This window comes from Eretmochelys imbricata, chromosome 5 (assembly GCF_965152235.1).
Source record: "Eretmochelys imbricata isolate rEreImb1 chromosome 5, rEreImb1.hap1, whole genome shotgun sequence".
Classification (NCBI taxonomy): domain Eukaryota; kingdom Metazoa; phylum Chordata; order Testudines; family Cheloniidae; genus Eretmochelys; species Eretmochelys imbricata.
In genome coordinates, this window is record NC_135576.1 from 71,309,118 (window position 1) to 71,326,426 (window position 17,309).

At 41.5% G+C, this 17,309-nt stretch overlaps 1 protein-coding gene across 1 annotated transcript in view; it reads right to left on the reverse strand.

The window, feature by feature from the left end:
- The window catches only part of EPB41L4A (erythrocyte membrane protein band 4.1 like 4A), a 218,902-nt gene that overhangs the window by 107,584 nt on the left and 94,009 nt on the right, over positions 1 to 17,309 (reverse strand). The window contains exons 3-5 of the mRNA XM_077817308.1: positions 10,270 to 10,321; positions 8,639 to 8,717; positions 3,323 to 3,420 (exon numbers count right to left, since the gene is read on the reverse strand). Of these exons, the coding sequence (XP_077673434.1) occupies positions 3,323 to 3,420; positions 8,639 to 8,717; positions 10,270 to 10,321 (229 nt within the window). The remainder of the gene's footprint in view (positions 1 to 3,322; positions 3,421 to 8,638; positions 8,718 to 10,269; positions 10,322 to 17,309) is intronic.

Below are 17,309 nucleotides of genomic sequence, written 5' to 3' on the forward strand. Positions count from 1 at the left end.
TATCCTGTCTAGCTTAAAGGTAGTCCTTTGAGAAGAAAGCTGAAGTACCTATAGGTAAACAAAAGACTTTAGTCTCCAGTTAATTTCAGTACATTTCCTGAACACTAAATTCACTTTAAAAATTAAAATAATGATTAAATCATATTTAAAAGAAATATGGGGACTCTATTTTAAAATTTAATCAATGATTATGCATTTTAATATAATTGTTTTTGGAGTGCCCTGGAATTTGCATATACAAGCAAAAGTGACATGATATAAAGTGACAAACTATTTGTCTGATGAGCCACAATCCTATTTTATACCCTTGCAAACAGCTGTATATTAAATGTATATCTTAATCAGGGCCCAATTCTACAATTCTAATTTACATTGGGTAACATTTATATGAGTAACCCCACTGAAGTTAATGGGACAATCTGTGTAAGTGCTCCTTAACATGAGTAAAGGCAGTACCATTAGGCCCTCAAGGAGGCAAGGGCTCCCCAGAAGCCCAACCTTATTGGAGGTTCCCATCCAAATCCCACTGAAGCCATGGACATTGCTATGCCTCTTCACACACCATGAGGTCAGTGCCATAAATCATAATGAAAAAAATCCCATAAAACATCAGCTCATTTTTGTTATGGATTTTTTTTTACATATTAGTCTTGTCTCCAAAACAAGAGACTGATCTGATCAGCAGAGATACAGGAATTCCCCTCCCCACCACTCCAACCCCAACCCCAACCCCCACCCCGCAAAAAGCCCAACAATAAAACAGTGACCCTCATGCCTGAAACAGAATAAACAGCAGGAATAATGACGTTGGGCTTCATTGTGCACTTTAATAGAAAAAATCAGATTGCACAATAGAGCAGGTGTAGCTCTGTGCGCCGTAAGGCCCGCAGAATGTATAGTGTATACTGCACTCTATGCTGCTGCCAAGCCTATGGGTGCGATTCCTGTGCTAGTGCTTCTGGCTTATAAATTCAGTGTTTCACACAAACATATGCATTATGTGAGGGTCTCTATCTGCATATTTTTGTCAGATTCAGCCCTGATGTAAGAAGGCATAACTTCTTATGAAGTCTTATGAAGATACGCCTGTTTCTGCCAGGGCTGAATTTAGCCCTTTGTAACTACTATGTACCTGTTCTAGCTCTCCTATCCAAAATGAACTTTTCTAGCTATTTCCTTGTGGCATTTAAAAGAAAGAAGTATTGGTCATTGAGATTAGTATCCTATAAACAATCTTTGACTGGAGCTGCAGATTCCTACAATTTAGCCACTATGCCTATGACCGGGAAACAGAGTATATTCTTGTTCCTATTTCTCATAATCTGTTTGAAGATGATGCACTCACTGCAAAACAATATACCTGACCAATATATATTGCAATATTTCACAGTCAAGGCACAACTGTCATTGAAGTGAAAGGCCTATCACAAACAGCCTTCTGGGTTGGGTCATATCACCTTCCGTAGTTGGGGAAATGTCAATGAAAAAAATTCAGAATGTGACATGCTTTAACTTTCCTGAGAGGCATGTCATATGCCATGAAAGTCTCTAATCTCCTTTCACACTCAATAAGTTATTTCATTCTGTTGTGATCTCTCAAACATGTTGTTCTAAAACAGAAATTAAAGGAAGAATATTTTCAGCTTGCATTAGGTAGCTGCTACTGAATCATACTTGGATTAATGATAAACTGAATAATCTTCACTTAGTATCTGCCACAGATGAAAACTGTAAATTATAAGTTTTCTATGCAGAGTTCCCAAGAAAATATCCTAAATCCACATGATATCCCTGACTGCCAAATTTTGCATTTGGATATCTGATTTTAGCCCAAAGATGAGCAAAATCTTACTTCTTACTTACTGTCCATTAATGTGAAGTAGTTCATGTTTGCTCTGCCAAATCCATGGGATATACTAGCACTCATGAAATCTGCTTCTCAAGTGCATGCCAATAAGTGAAATGTCGAATTAAAACTTCACGCTTCAAGTTAAAACACATCCCTCCCCTTCATTATCTTCAAGTATTAGTATTGACATAATGTGGTTTTTGCAGGACTGTATCATTTTGGATGATCAACAGATTTGTCTGGAGGCTGCTGCCGGCCCTTCAGATCTACACATTGTTTGATGAAATAGAAAATATGATATAAATAATATTGGGCTGTAGACATACCCTGACTTGTAATGTCATCAAGCACTAATAAAAAGTTCTCTCTGTGGACAGTCTCGGTAACTCAACCGTCAATAACTGTCAGATATTTCAGAAGAGATCCCATAGTATCTTCATTTAAAATGCATGTAACTGGTTCTACATAATCTGTACTGATGTGTCACCTATTTATAATTCTCCTGTTAGTCTCTGTAATTTAATTTTTTTAAACTAACATACAAAGACTTAGATTAAAGTCTCCATTTGCTGCAATATTTGGAATCAATCATAACATTAACTGTCAAGGTTCCTTCCCCACTCTGAACTCTAGGGTACAGATGTGAGGACCTGCATGAAAAAACCCCTAAGCTTATTCTTACCAGCTTAGGTTAAAAACTTCCCCAAGGTACAAACTTTGCCTTGTCCTTGAACAGTATGCTGCCACCACCAAGCGTTTTAAACAAAGAACAGGGAAAGAGACCACTTGGAGACGTCTTCCCCAAAAATATTCCCCCCAAGCCCTACACCCCCTTTCCTGGGGAAGGCTTGATAATAATCCTCACCAATTGGTACAGGTGAACACAGACCCAAACCTTTGGATCTTCAGAACAATGAAAAATCAATCAGGTTCTTAAAAGAAGAATTTTAATTAAAGAAAAGGTAAAAGAATCACCTCTGTAAAATCAGGATGGTAAATATCTTACAGGGTAATCAGATTCAAAACACAGAGAATCCTTCTAGGCAAAACCTTAAGTTACAAAAAGACACAAAAACAGGAATACACATTCCCTCCAGCACAGCTTATTTTACAAACCATTAAACAAAAGAAAATCTAACGCATTTTCTAGCTAGATTACTTACTAACTTTACAGGAGTTGTAAGGCTTGCATTCCTGATTTGTTCCCGGCAAAAGCATTACAGACAGACAGACAGACAGACAAACAAAAGCCTTTCCCCCACCCCCAGATTTGAAAGTATCTTGTCCCCTCATTGGTCATTTTGGGTCAGGTGCCAGTGAGGTTACCTTAGCTTCTTAACCCTTTACAGATTAAAGGATTTTGCCTCTGGCCAGGAGGGATTTTATAGCACTGTATATAGAAAGGTGGTTACCCTTCCCTTTATTTTTATGACATTAACAAACAAAAGTTATCAGTTGGTCAGAAGAACTCACACTGAACTGCATATGCTCCCAGCTGAGCTGCAATGTTGATGGGACAGGGCATGCGACCTTGCAAAACATCTTGCTTCACCTGCAAAAAAAATTGATACCTAAAACAGAGAGAGAAAATGAAGTTGTTAATTCAATATTAAGGATTCTGGTGTACATAGTAACATTTTACTGCCTTCAGGTTTATTCGGGGAGGGGGGGGCAGGGAAGGTCTGTAGCTCAGCTTAAAGTGATATGGTCAACTCAAAAATCACGTTTGCATCCTCTGCAACATTTTTTTTACTATTAATGTTCAAGTAACATCATGATTAGTATCACTGAAAGACTGGAGGAGGAAAAAATTCTCTAGTTTTCCCATTTGTTTACTTTGTGCACTTGACAGCACACTGTGATAGTTAATTTCCCTAGAAAGAGGTGGTTCCCCGAGTTTGTGTGGGATTTTCAGGCAGCATCAGGAGAGAGAAAACATTGTTTAAAATCAAACAGGAAAATATGATTGTTAACCCACACATGGAACAAATTTTGACCTCACTAGTAGAGCAGAGCAAGGGAGACACAGGACACAAGGCACTCACTCGCTTGTGTGGGCTTGTAACAGGGTTTACAAACCCCATACTGAACACAGACAGAGGGGGGAGGAAAGTCTCTCCCATTTACAAGCAAGCAGCTTGATCACAACCCCAAGCAGCTGCCAGTCATGGAGGCAGGCGTCCACAGCTGCAACCAATAAAGAAAACAGAGTCTGTTGTATAGGGAGAAGTGTAGAGAAGGAAAGGGAGGTACTAAGGCCTGGAATAGCAAGGTAGTGACAGCTTTGCACTAGGCTGCCTCCAAGAAAACAGCCAGGAGACTGAAAGAGACGGCAAGCCCAAAAAGTGAAGGTCTGACAGGCTTAATTGAAGGTGAGGATCCAAGAACTTACCTGACTGAGAGCAAACAAAGGAGGGTCAGTCAGGAGAAGCTAAGGCCCCTCAAGAGACCACCCCAAAAGGCATTGACAGGGCTCTATGTACCACAGCCAGCAAGTGTGGGAGGAAAAATAGACACCACAAGGCCACTATATTCCATTCCTCTACTTGCAGGTGGGTAGGAAGAGGTGGGGCCATGGCTCTGCCTCCCAACGCACCAGCCAGTTGGGCTACATAACTGTAAGTGCAGAGTACTTCCCCCTCAGAGCAGGAAGAAACCAGGAGGGTATATTGTGACTCTCAATCTGCTTCCAAATCTGCCCCGAGGCAGCACAATGCACTTCCCCTTACCCAGGGCTCATGGTAAAGCCACAACTGAGCCCAAACTTAGCAAGAGGAGTCAGGAGTAACAGAAGCGACTTTTTAGAATATTTTTTAACTGACAACATTTTAAGCTGACTGTGTCCCTTTAAACTCTGATTTTTCCCCATATTCACAAAATATATTGCATACAACTTCCTTAATCACAACCGCACACATCAAAAACACGTATGGTAAACTGTTCACACAGGCTGGTATAAATTAAGTGAGAGTATTTGATACCCCCTCTTAAGCACATGAACACTGAATTCCTAATGAAACAACATGAACAAAAGAGAGGATCAGAGCAATAAGAAAACAAGTTATCTAGTTCAGTTTTTCAGATACTCTAGTACATTTAAAGGAAATATTTTTAAATGCTGTTTATGCCAAATGGTTATACGTCTTCCCGTATCACATCATACGGAAAGAATATCAGTGATTTCTTTCAAAAACAGTTTTTAAAAGATCTTTTTGTTATACAGGCACAAATTGGTCATACTTACATACTGAACTTCCCTTATTCAGGAACTCATTGATTTTACAGAGCCAAATAACTGCATTACACATTATTATTACGTTTATTTTGTATTTATTATTGCATTATCATTATTACTCTTGCAAATACTTAGTACTTTCTATGTGTTCATTGTAAGCTATTGAAATATTTTTGTCTTTGGGCAATCCAGACTGCAGATTATATGACAAATAATCTTTGCATTACTGTGTTAAACTCAAATAAAAATTGCCAGCGTTCAAAGACCTTTCAGTGCTATTTAATCTGGAATCCTTCCAGCCCAAATGAGCTTCTTTTGCTGATGGTTCCCACAGACACCATAGGCATTCCAGGATATACAGCTGTGCCATTTGCACCCTACTTCTTATTGGAGAGGAAAAATGCACAGTTATCTAAGCCCCTCGTCTTCCCAGGGCCCAATGCCTTATATGAGAAGGCATACTGCAATGGTATCAGGAAACACAGTGTGCACGCTCATTATTGCTCCTTAGTATTTTAACAAGCAGGCAGACCCTTATTTGGATGAATTATGATGACAGAGAAGAAATTTAAAGGTCTTGTGGAGCTTACAACATCTGTTGGCTGACTGACTGAAAACTAAGTTCACTTCCAATATATACCTCCTCCCCTCAGCATTTCCAGCAGTTGCACAAGACTGAGTATGGCCTTACTATGTGTAGCCTGCTGCACAACCATTGTCTACAGCTCGCCTGGATATGGATATTATCTGCCAGTTCTTTGGTATTTCCCTAGTAATTATGGAAGTGCAGGGTTTCCCCTGAGTTCTGAAAAGTGTCATTTTAACAACCTCACATTTTCTTCATACATATCTATCCTCACAGTTAGCATAATCTAAAGTAAGACAAAAACAACTTAACCTGCTTTTTAAAAAATTCTAATTATCCCCCATTTTTAGGTACATGTTGGCTCCACTGATTTGCCTCCATCCTTCATTTTAAAATTTTAACTACTTGGCTCTATATACAGTACAAAATACATATAATTTAACACTGCACGTTATTGCCAGCAGCATATGATACCATTTAATGCAGGCACAGTATTTACAAAGGTGATAGACTGTGGGAATAGATCTGACAATATATGGTACAAATCATCAGAGAAAAGTTAATTAAAACTAGAAATCAAATTCTGCATAAAAGGGAACTTAGAACTAAATACTCTAAAGTAGGTGGGCAGTAAATACCAATTCTTTTGCTAAGATGTAAAGCTAATATGGATGGAAAAATAATACATTTTGAATAATTATTTAGATAATAAACATACAAAATGTGTATGAACATTCAAATCAAAGGCTGTCAAATCAGTGTATATACATCTAATCCAACATTTCAGGCACAAAAATGCTGATTTGAGCACAAAATGCAAACTGGGGCCCTTATCTTAAATGTCCTTATTTGTGTATTTTCACGGTGGATTTGAGGAAGAAATAGTTTTTAAAAAAACAAAACAAACCCCCCACAATTTGCAGTCAGAAGCATCAATTCTGCCTTCTGTGAGGTGATGATACTCCTAACTCCTATTGAAGTCAGTGAATGATGGCAGTACTTAGCTCCTTTTAGGATCAGGCCTCTAGTTCAAACTTGTCCCTCGAGTGCTCGCTATTTGCTCTGCCAAATTGCATAAATAATGGTGTCTAAACATTGCATGAGCAAACATACCCAGGAGATATTGATAACCAGTCAGCATCTATTTTTGCCTACAGAACACATCAATTTCCGGTGTAAAGAGATTATAGATTTGATAGGTTTTTACTATTCAAAAATAGAAATCACATAATGTGACAGAAGTATTAACATCAGATAACAATAGGCTCCATACCACTGTACATAAAAAAAAAAAAAAAGGTCAGTGACCCATATACCATGAATAAATATACATAACAGTGTCAAAACACTGGAATCACATACCTAAGTTTGAAAATTATCACAATAAAGAAAAGAAAATTGCTTTAATGCACTCTATGTAGAAGGCGGTGATTCTAGCATAAGTATTCTTTCTGAAAATGTGTCTATTTCCTACAGGGTTTAAGGTAAGAGCCCAAAGATATAAAGGCTCAAATAGTTTGATGACATTTGATCATGCAGATTCTTAGCTATGTATTATTGAAGATTGCAATTATAAGCTTAGTACTTTCCTATGCCCCCTTCCCACCTAGTTTTAAAAAGCACAAATTTTGTGTGAGCAAACATATTGCACACACAAACACAGACTCACTAAAAATGCACCGTGCATGCCAAAATGCTTTTTGCAAAGATGTATGCACCTAATAAGCAGTGCAAATCATTAACTGACCTTGTTATAAGCAAAATTAATGCATTTTTTTTAAATTTAGCTCTTAATTGTCATTTCACAGATATGAATCCAACCTGCCTCCAGAGTAGTAATCACAGCAGGTTCTGTTGCCGGAGTTCTCTTCCCAGGGCCATCTTTTTTCCCCTGTGAGCAGGGTTGAAAGTGGTTCTGGAAAAGTACAGGAAAACTATATCAAACTTTCGGGGCAGATGGGGCATTACACTGCAACTAATGCGTGCTTTTTCACTGTACAGAGTCCTAGTGGTATTAGTTTTTCCTAGTTCAATATAAAACTTGTCAAACTGGGAGATTTTGTCACTATGAGGATAAACTAATGCCAATATGGTAAAAACATTCTTATCATAGTAGTACAGGAAAAATATTTTTGCTTATTTTTCACGATTAACCACCTTGGGTTAGGAAATGAAAATTTATGTGTGTATTGTAATAAAGTTTGACATGTCATGTTTCACTTGAGCATAGATGTGAACAGCAAGAGAGGAACATTTCCACATATTTATTACTTCCAGTCAGCACACTACATCTGCCTAAATATGTCACTTGAATATCAAATTTCTTTGTGAATCTGAAATGAACTGTCAGAGATCTTTTTTACATAAAACACAACAAATAAGCTTGTGTGTGTGTTTATGCAAGTGTATTCCTATAAGTGCACTCTTCAGCGGCGAACTGTTATTTAAATGAATCATAAACATTATTTTGCTTTTCCACATATTTTGCATATTTTTCAAGAGACCAGGAGAAACACTTCTTTAAAAATAGTTCTGGAATTTAAACCATGGCCAATTAAAAGGAAAGCAGGTATTCCCTACAGCGTATTTGGATACACGAACTGGGGGGAGTAATCTAAAACCTCTCTCTAGAAGCATATCCATCACAGGACTTGTATAAATCCAAATGTGACAATACATTGCTTAAAAAGGAAAAATTCCCAACAATTCATACAAAACCCTGACACCTGCCCATGTATCATATAGCACAGGTTCAATCTGATCTTCCAAACAGAGGTTTGTACTGAACAATGCAAGCTTCCTCTCAGTTTTCTTACAGACACAGGTGTGTAAGCAAAAACAAACAAAAAACCCAGCAGCGGTGTGCACCTGCATATATGTGATTACAATCTTAATTTTATTAATTATGATTTCAGATCAGCACATCATATGCATATCACCAATATTTAAACAATATGCAATACTATACCTGGTTATTTCTTCCTTAAGTTTGCATGGATCTTCTGCGTAGAACTTAACACCAAAATATAGAGTATATGGTGGCCCAGCTAAGAGAAAGAGAGAACAATTAAGTTTTGTAGTGCATATTTATAAAAAAAAATCTTTGATTATATAAGAGCTACTAAGCTGCCTATCTATTCAAGGGGTTTACACAGCCCACCGCTCTTCCATATCATCACAGAGTGATATTCCTACTGGACTCCTCATGGAGTCTCTTTTACCTTTACAGAGTAGAAAAACTTTGTTGGAACAGGATGTTTTTGTTTTCTTTGGTTATTGTTTCTTCTATTTGTTTGTGAATACAACACTGTGCCCAATGTGAAACATTCCCCATGATAATTAATAACTGAAAGTATAATTATGCCTTATTTACCTAGTAAAATATTTTGAATTTTGTAATTTACTTTTTAAAAAGTTTTAGCTCTCCAATAAAATCCAGTAACTCAATCCTACAATTCCTGTTATGATCATATTTATTCCCATGCATACTTCCACCAACTTCAACCAATGTCCCATTGATCCAAGTGACTTCAGTAGGACTATGTGTGATATTAAAGATACACATGGTAGTAACAAACTGCAGTCATGCTCAATCCTGCAAATACCAGCCACCAGGAATTGAGTTTACTACCATGTTTAGTCCCACTGACTTCACAGAGCCCGTGAAATGTAAGTATATTTACCTTTTTTTTACAAAACAAATTGAAAAGCAGCTTCTCCTGCCAAGAGTTCAGATGTCTGTATTTTCCCTACAAGCAGCTACAAGACTTTCCTGTCTTGCAGATGACAATTTAAAACTCTGCAGGGAATTCTGTGCTAGGTAGTTATGATGGTATTATCTGTTGCAAGCAAATCCTGAATGCAGACCGTGGTAGATAAACAAAATTGCTGCTCATCAAATATTTTCTTTTAAAATATGAATGTATTTGTCATTTGAAATCCTGCACATACAATGCCAGATTTCCAAAAGTAGACAGCATCCATAACTCAGTGGGAGATGCTTGGTGCTGAGCACTTTTAAAAATCTGGTTGTATTATTTGGAATTTTACTATATTAATTATTAATATTTTTATAAAATGTTTCTGATTTTCTATTAAAATAAAGTAATATTATTAACCCTATTAAATAATATTTTAAATTATGGGATATTTGTCTCTGATAGCTAAAGGGTGACACCAATACATAACTCATAAAAAGCTAAGCAAATTTTTTAATATGGACCTGAAGCAATATTTTTCCAATTTTAGAAGGGAAAAAAAGTCATTCACTTCACTTAGCAAGGCAGGGAAGTCAAAACCAGTACAATTCTAAATTATACAAGTAAGAACTATATCATATACCATATACCCAGCATATACCAGTGCTTCTATTATTCTAAGCAAAGGTTAATCACAGAAACATCCTTAAGTTAGAGAAAGACATTACACTCAGTCGATGTATGTAATTTTGATATGGCGATTAACTGCAATATTGATACAGCTCAGGAAACTATGATTCTGTCATGCCTCAAAAATCAAGGCCCACTACTCTGCACATATGGTGTCCTCTGTCTCTTCATCTTGAAGTAACTGTTCATGAGTTTCAAGTAAAATACATACTGTTTATCAATTCCTTGTGTTCTGCAAGGGTCCTTGCAGGATCCAGCCAGTACTGTGAGAATAGATAGGGAAATTAGTAATTTATCATGGCAAGCTATTAAAGATTAACTTCAAATTATACATTTATTTATATATTAATGTTTTTCCCCAAATACAGTACAAGTGAATTACAAATAATTATGTTAACTATTAGGAACAATTAATTTAGGGCCTAATCCAAAGCCAACTGACGTCAAAGGAAATTGACTTTTTCTTCTATATTGGTAAAACACAGAAGCCTGAGTAATTTGGTGGTGGTGGTTATATATACACATTACTATAAAAATCTGAAGCATTGCAGTCTGCAATCTGTAAATGAAAAACTATAACCCAGAATAGAGAAAAACATTGTCTTGACTAATGTGTTCCTACACTTCTTCCACGAAAAAAGTGTCATAGTAGAGAAACAACACGGTCACTTTCACGTTCAGCAATAGCTGTTGAATACTGTCTTACACTCAGATTTACAAGAGCCACTACATCAATTCAATCAGCTGTACTTTATTACAGATGCTAACTAGGAATCTCAGCTAAAGCTGGCAGTCCTGAGCTTGACTCTTATTGCTCACAGGGCTTGAACATGGTGCTTTAGTCCACACCAGCTGGGTTGTAAAAGCTAAGGAACACCAGCATGTCGCACTTACTGGCCCACGTGCATGTTAATGTAGTACTGTTTGAATCAGAATTACAAGAACAAACACTATGGAAATTTTAGTGCATGCCAGCAGCGTCCACATGGGCCAGTTATTGCACAAAACACTGGTGTGCATTCAAATGTACACCCCAACTGGTGCAGACTACAGAACCATGTAAACAAGCCCATATAAACCCTATTCAATTAAAACTGACAGCTTCAGGGGAATACAGGTAACTCATCTGACACTATGACAAAACTTCCAAAACAAAATAAGAAATCTTGCAGTGGCTATTTCTCAATAGCCCTCCAAAAATAGAAACCTTCTTAAGTTTACAGTGAGAAGGAAGAAAAACAAACAAATCACCCGATAAATTTGTTCAAACATCCTATTGGAGCTCTTCTCAACTTGTATTATAAACAAGCACCAATCCCAGTTAACGTTATCACTGATAAAATAACAAATAGACTGCAAGTCGATCAGACAGAAAAGCTAAGCAAAAGACTGTACAAAATGGAATACAACGCACTCTCTGACTTCAAAACTCTTTTTGTATCAAGATTAGTACTCTGGACCATAACACAAGACAAATATTGCCCAACTGGTTTGTTCATCAAGGATAGCTCTATGCTATGCTGCAAGAGAGAATTGAAACTACAATTTCAATAGAATTCAAAAGCCAGTCACAGAACAACTATATGACTTCTCTCATTTCAGCAAGCCCTATATTCCTCTATAATCTGAGTCTGGTTTCCAGGATAGATAGGACTAGAAATGACTTCCTGGGCCATCAAACCCAGTCACCTGCTATCGCAGGCAATCCCATCATATAATCCCATTCACAAATTTATCAAACTCCATCTGAAAATTAGTTAGGTTGTTTGCCCCCATTACTTCTCCTGGAACTTTGTTCCAGAACCTCATTCCTCCTCCTTCTAATTTCTAGCCTACATTTATTCAAGGCCCGTTTATCCCCATTTGTTCTTATGCTAACGTTGTCCTTTATCTTAAATAGCTCTACCTTCCTGATATGTTTATTGAGATTTAGCATATCCCTGCTCTATATTTGATTCTTTATGGTATTACAGTCCTCACTACTTTTTAGCTTTATAAGCATATAGATACCAATTGTATACAAAGAGATCATAGAATCATAGAATATCAGGGTTGGAAGGGACCCCTGAAGGTCATCTAGTCCAACCCCCTGCTCGAAGCAGGACCAATTCCCAGTTAAATCATCCCAGCCAGGGCTTTGTCAAGCCTGACCTTAAAAACCTCTAAGGAAGGAGATTCTACCACCTCCCTAGGTAACGCATTCCAGTGTTTCACCACACTCTTAGTGAAAAAGTTTTTCCTAATATCCAATCTAAACCTCCCCCACTGCAACTTGAGACCATTACTCCTCGTTCTGTCATCTGCTAATACGTTAAAATAATATCATTTAGGTTGAAAAGTCAAGCATGAAGAAATGCCAGATTTATAGTTGCCTCTGCAATCTCAATTCTGCCCCCTTAGGCATCCATCCTGTGAACTGAATGAGGCAGGGGACCTGTGGAAAAAAACAATATGTGATTTTGTAATTATCTTGTATCATAATGTGTAGGATTCATACAAGGTTTATGCGCTTGGCAACATTCAGGGCACACCCGGAGTGTTGTGCTGGACCTGTGCACACACAGCTCCTTTCAAGGGCATCAACCTTGGAATCTCACCCAGATGACATGAACCGTGGGAAGCCTCCCAGGACTGGGCTCAAGGCCCGAGAGCAAGGAATGTGGTAGATAGAAATTGGTAAATAAGAATGTTAAACAAAGCCAGTGTATTCCTTTTATCTGTTGGAGAATGTAATGCGCGGGGGGAGAGAAAGAATAAAGGGGAAGGTGGAAAGCTGACAGGCAGAAGCCTGTTAGCAGACCAGCTTGCTTGCTTGCTTAAAGCTCTGTGCTGTCTTGTCATTGAACCGCCACAACTGGCGCCCAACGTGGGGCTCTCAGCACTCACCTTGCCCGGCAAGGGTTTCAGACGCGTCACTCATCCGCTTCGCGGATCCCGGTGAGTATTTTTCATTGTGGTAAATATGGGAAGCTCCCTCTCTGCTTTGCAAGTGCAACACCGCAGTGAGCTACAGTATTTGCTGCGTAAGGCTCAGCATGATTGTCCCACTCGAGAACTCACTCTCCTGCTACAGGAGGTGAGTGCCCAATGCCCGTGGTACCCTGAAGCTGGAACCCTTAAGCTAGCGGACTGGGAGCGGTTGGGCCAGACATTGCACAAAGAGCCTCGGGCGCCCGTGCAGGCTCTACGTGCCTGGCACCTCTGCCGCGACACGATACAGCGTGTCACCTCAGACAGGCCCTCCCTCGCGAGGCTGGTGATCTCGCCACGCCCGTCTGCTCCTGCAGCCATCCCCTCTCCTGGCGATGCGACACAGCGTGTCGCCTCGGAAAGGCCCTCTCCCGCGCCAACAGAGGGGCTGCCGATCCCGCCACCCCCGTCCGCTCCTGCAACCATCCCTCCCCCTGCTTTGCCCCCAGGGCCTCTATTACCACCACCTCCCTGGCCTTCCCCACCGGAGCCGGTGTGTGATCACCCTCCCCCCGTGGGGCCCCATGCTCCGGGGCCCCCCGGGGGTCGTCCGCGTCTGCTCAGCGGCTTTCGCTGGTGCAACAAATGGTTCACGCAGCGAAGACTCGCTCAGATATTACAGCAGAGGAGCTGGCTGATCTGGTCTCAGTTTGTCCGGTGACCTGGCAGGATGATGGCCAGGGCAACCAGGTTGCAAACTGGGTCAGTTTGCCTTACTCGGTGATCAGAGACGTAAAGAAAGCGATTCACGAGTTCGGCCTCACTAGCACGTATGTAAGTGGTCTCATTGAAGGGCTAGGTACTGGGTACACCCTGATCCCTAAAGATTGGAAGGTGCTGTTGCGCATGATGCTGACGCCCAGTCAGTATGTTATTTGGATTAGTGAGTATCGGCAGATGGCAGAACGCCAAGCCCAGGTGTACAGAGAGCAAGGTGTCATTTATGAGCAGTTGGCAAGGGAGGGCCAATTTGCTACTGTTCAGATGCAGTGAACATCTGAACTGTTCAACTCCCTCAGGCCGTCTTCCCCATTATTTCCAAGTGCGCCCAGCATGCTTTCCGGAAGGTCCCGGATTCAGGCAAGCCTACCAAAAGCTTTGCCAGTATCCGTCAGGGTGCATCAGAGACCTTTATGGATTTTACCAACAGATTGCAGGAGGCTATCCTCCGACAGGTGGATAACCCTGCGGCAGCTCAGGAGATCCTGTTAAAAATGGCGGTTGAAAATGCGAACAAGGATTGCCGCCGTGCTCTCCAGGCTGCACAAGCCTCTGGAATTCTAGAGCTGTCAGACATGCTGCGGGCGTGCCAAAACATCGGAACTCAAGCACATAAAGCTGGAGTTATGGCCGCCACCCTGCGGAAAAGCGGGAAGGAGGGGAAGCGTTGTTACCACTGTGGTAAGGAGGGTCACTTTCAGCGGGAGTGCCGCTCATTGACGGCGCCCGCCCGCCCCTCAAAGAAGTGCCCCAAGTGTCGGAAGGGCTATCACTGGGCTAATCAGTGTCGTAGCGGGTCGGGAAACCGCACAACGGGTTCCCCCCGAACCCAGGGCCAAACGGGGGTGTTTCCCACTCAGACAACTGTTCCTCTGCCTTAAAACCCATAGACTCCATGAAGGCGGCGACTGCCGGAAGTGCAGGGCTTGATTTGATTATGCAGGAGGACGCTGACTTTCGGTTGCCGGGGGAGGTTTGTGCCATACCTACCCAGGTGACGGGACCTCTCCCTGCCAGATTTGTGGGTCTGGTTCTCCCTCGCTCACATGCTGGGAAACAGGGTTTTTTTGTCATCCCAAGGGTCATTGACACCGATTACACCGGCGTTATTAAGGTTCAGGTATCGACCCATCTTCCACAGTCGCTCCCGCATGGACGGTCAATTGCGCAATTGATTTTAGTCCCCTATCAGGTGCCAGCCGCAGAGGATCGAGCCCGGGGCAGGAACGGCTTTGGATTGACGCTGTCTCAGTTGCTGTCTCACAACACGTCCTCTCCACTTGTTACTCTAACAATGTCGGTCCGCCCCTCGAAACCTCAGTTAACACTTCTCTTAAATAATGTTCCTTTTACAGGGCTGATGGACACTGGAGCTGACGTTACGGTGATTCGTGATCCGGAGTGGCCGGTCGGTTGGCCAACAGTTCCTTCTAAAGAGTTGTGGGGGATCGGGGGTAGCAAACCCGGGCGCCAAAGTTTGTCTTGGGTCACGGTCTCTAAACCAGGAGGCCGTGCCCTTGCTACAATCCGCCCTTTTGTACTCCCTGTCCACCTCAATATTTGGGGCCGTGACTTACTTGTAAAGCTGGACACCACCCTCGATATTAATATATAATGGCCCAAAATCCTCCCTCACCCACCTTGCCATCCGCGTTACCATTGGTATGGCAATCCTTAGAGCCTGTATGGATTGACCAGTGGCCCCTCCCCCTAAAAAAGCTGAAAGCGCTTCATTCACTTGTACAACAATATTTGCATGCACAGCACTTGGAGAGCTTCACTAGTCCTTGGAACTAGCTGCTGTTATTTTGGCCTTTCAACTTTTTGCTGATTGTCCCTTTAATTTGATTGTGGACACGCATTATGTTTATCAGGTAATTGATTATTTACCCCTTGCCCTTATTACCCCTCAGGTCGATGCGGACCTTCTTCGCCTGTTTTTGTCCTTACAGTATCTCATCACCACTTGTAATTTCCCTTATTTTGTTGCTCATATTCGCGGTCATACCCCTCTGCCTGGGCTACTTACTGAAGGCAATGCGCGCGCTCATCGCGCGTTATGTGGTCAGGTAAATTTCCTTTTTTCTGACCCCATTGAAAGCCATGCCTTTTTTCATCAGTCTGCCTCTGTTTTCGCCCGACAGTTTCCCATTCTTGCTGATTATGCACGTTCTATTGTTCGTTCCTGCCCCCACCGTGCTGCTACTGCCCCTACCTTTTTTTATGCCGTTAACCCCAGAGGTACCGCGGTGAATCAGCTGTGGCAAATGGATGTCACTCACGTGCCACAATTCCGCCCCTATTCATTTTTACGTTTCCATTGATACCTATTCAGGATTCCTCTGGGCGACCCCACAGCGTGGGGAAGCCACTCCCAAAGTTATTCACCATTTGCTAGCCTGTTTTGCTGTTATGGGTCACCAGAGCCAGATAAAAATAGATAATGCCCCAGCCTATTGCTCCATAGCCCTCTCCATCTTTTGTGCCCAATGGGACGTCTGTCTCAAACACGGGATCCCTTATAATTCCACAGGCCAAGCTATTGTTGAACGTGCAAATTGCACGCTAAAAACCTTGCTCGACAAAGAATTAAAACAAGGGGAGCTGTGTCTCTGAACCTTAGGAGACATTCAGCAACAATTGCGTATCCTTTTGTTTATTTTAAATAATTTAATGCTTATCGCAGATCAGCAGACCCCCACGGATTGGCATTTTCATAAATCCGAGGTACTGGAAAGACCACGTGTCTATTACCGTCAGCTGCCCGATCCGCAATGGCTGGGCCCAGTACCTCTAATCACTTGGGGTCGGGGATATGCTGCTGTGTCTCTCCCTGCAGGACCGTTGTGGGTTCCGGCCCGCTGTGTGCGACCGGCACTGAAACAGCATGGCGTGGCACCAGGGGCTGTCGAACCCCATACCGGAGTTTCAGCTGACCTTGAAGGAGAACGCGGTGCCTCCCGGGTCGACAACGGTGGGACGGAAACGGAGGAGGCGTAGCATCCCAAGCCAGCCCGTGACATGGGGAGCAATAAAAGCATAGGTCGCCGCGGCTCAACAAAGACTGGCAGCAAACCAACAGCCAGAGACTTCTGAGACTTTGTTTGTGGCAATTCTCGCCCAAATTACTGCTAATTCTGTATTGACTGTATGCCTTTTGTGCCTGCTATTTCCTGGAGGGGTTGGCTCGGGAGCGCTTTCTCCGTTACGAGCCCAAATGACATATAACCTATGGGAAATATTGGCTTCAATAGCAAATGTTACCCACTTTTGTTTATTTGATTTTGTAGCAGCTGAAGAATTGTTAGGTACGTGCCTTATTCCAGTATGTCATCACCCTGAGGAAACTGGGAATAAAATGATGCTCGCTGCTTACGCGAACCTCTTTTCCCAGTACTCTAGCATGGCTAATTGGGGCCCTGCCAATTACACTTTACCTTTTTAAGCTTATTTTTTGCTGTTGCTGTGTGCAATGTATTTCCTTTTTGTTAAGGCTTTGTCGAGAACCGCCCTGGCAGGCTCCACGAGTTATGACCTCGTCTGTCCGGGAGTTAATTGGCT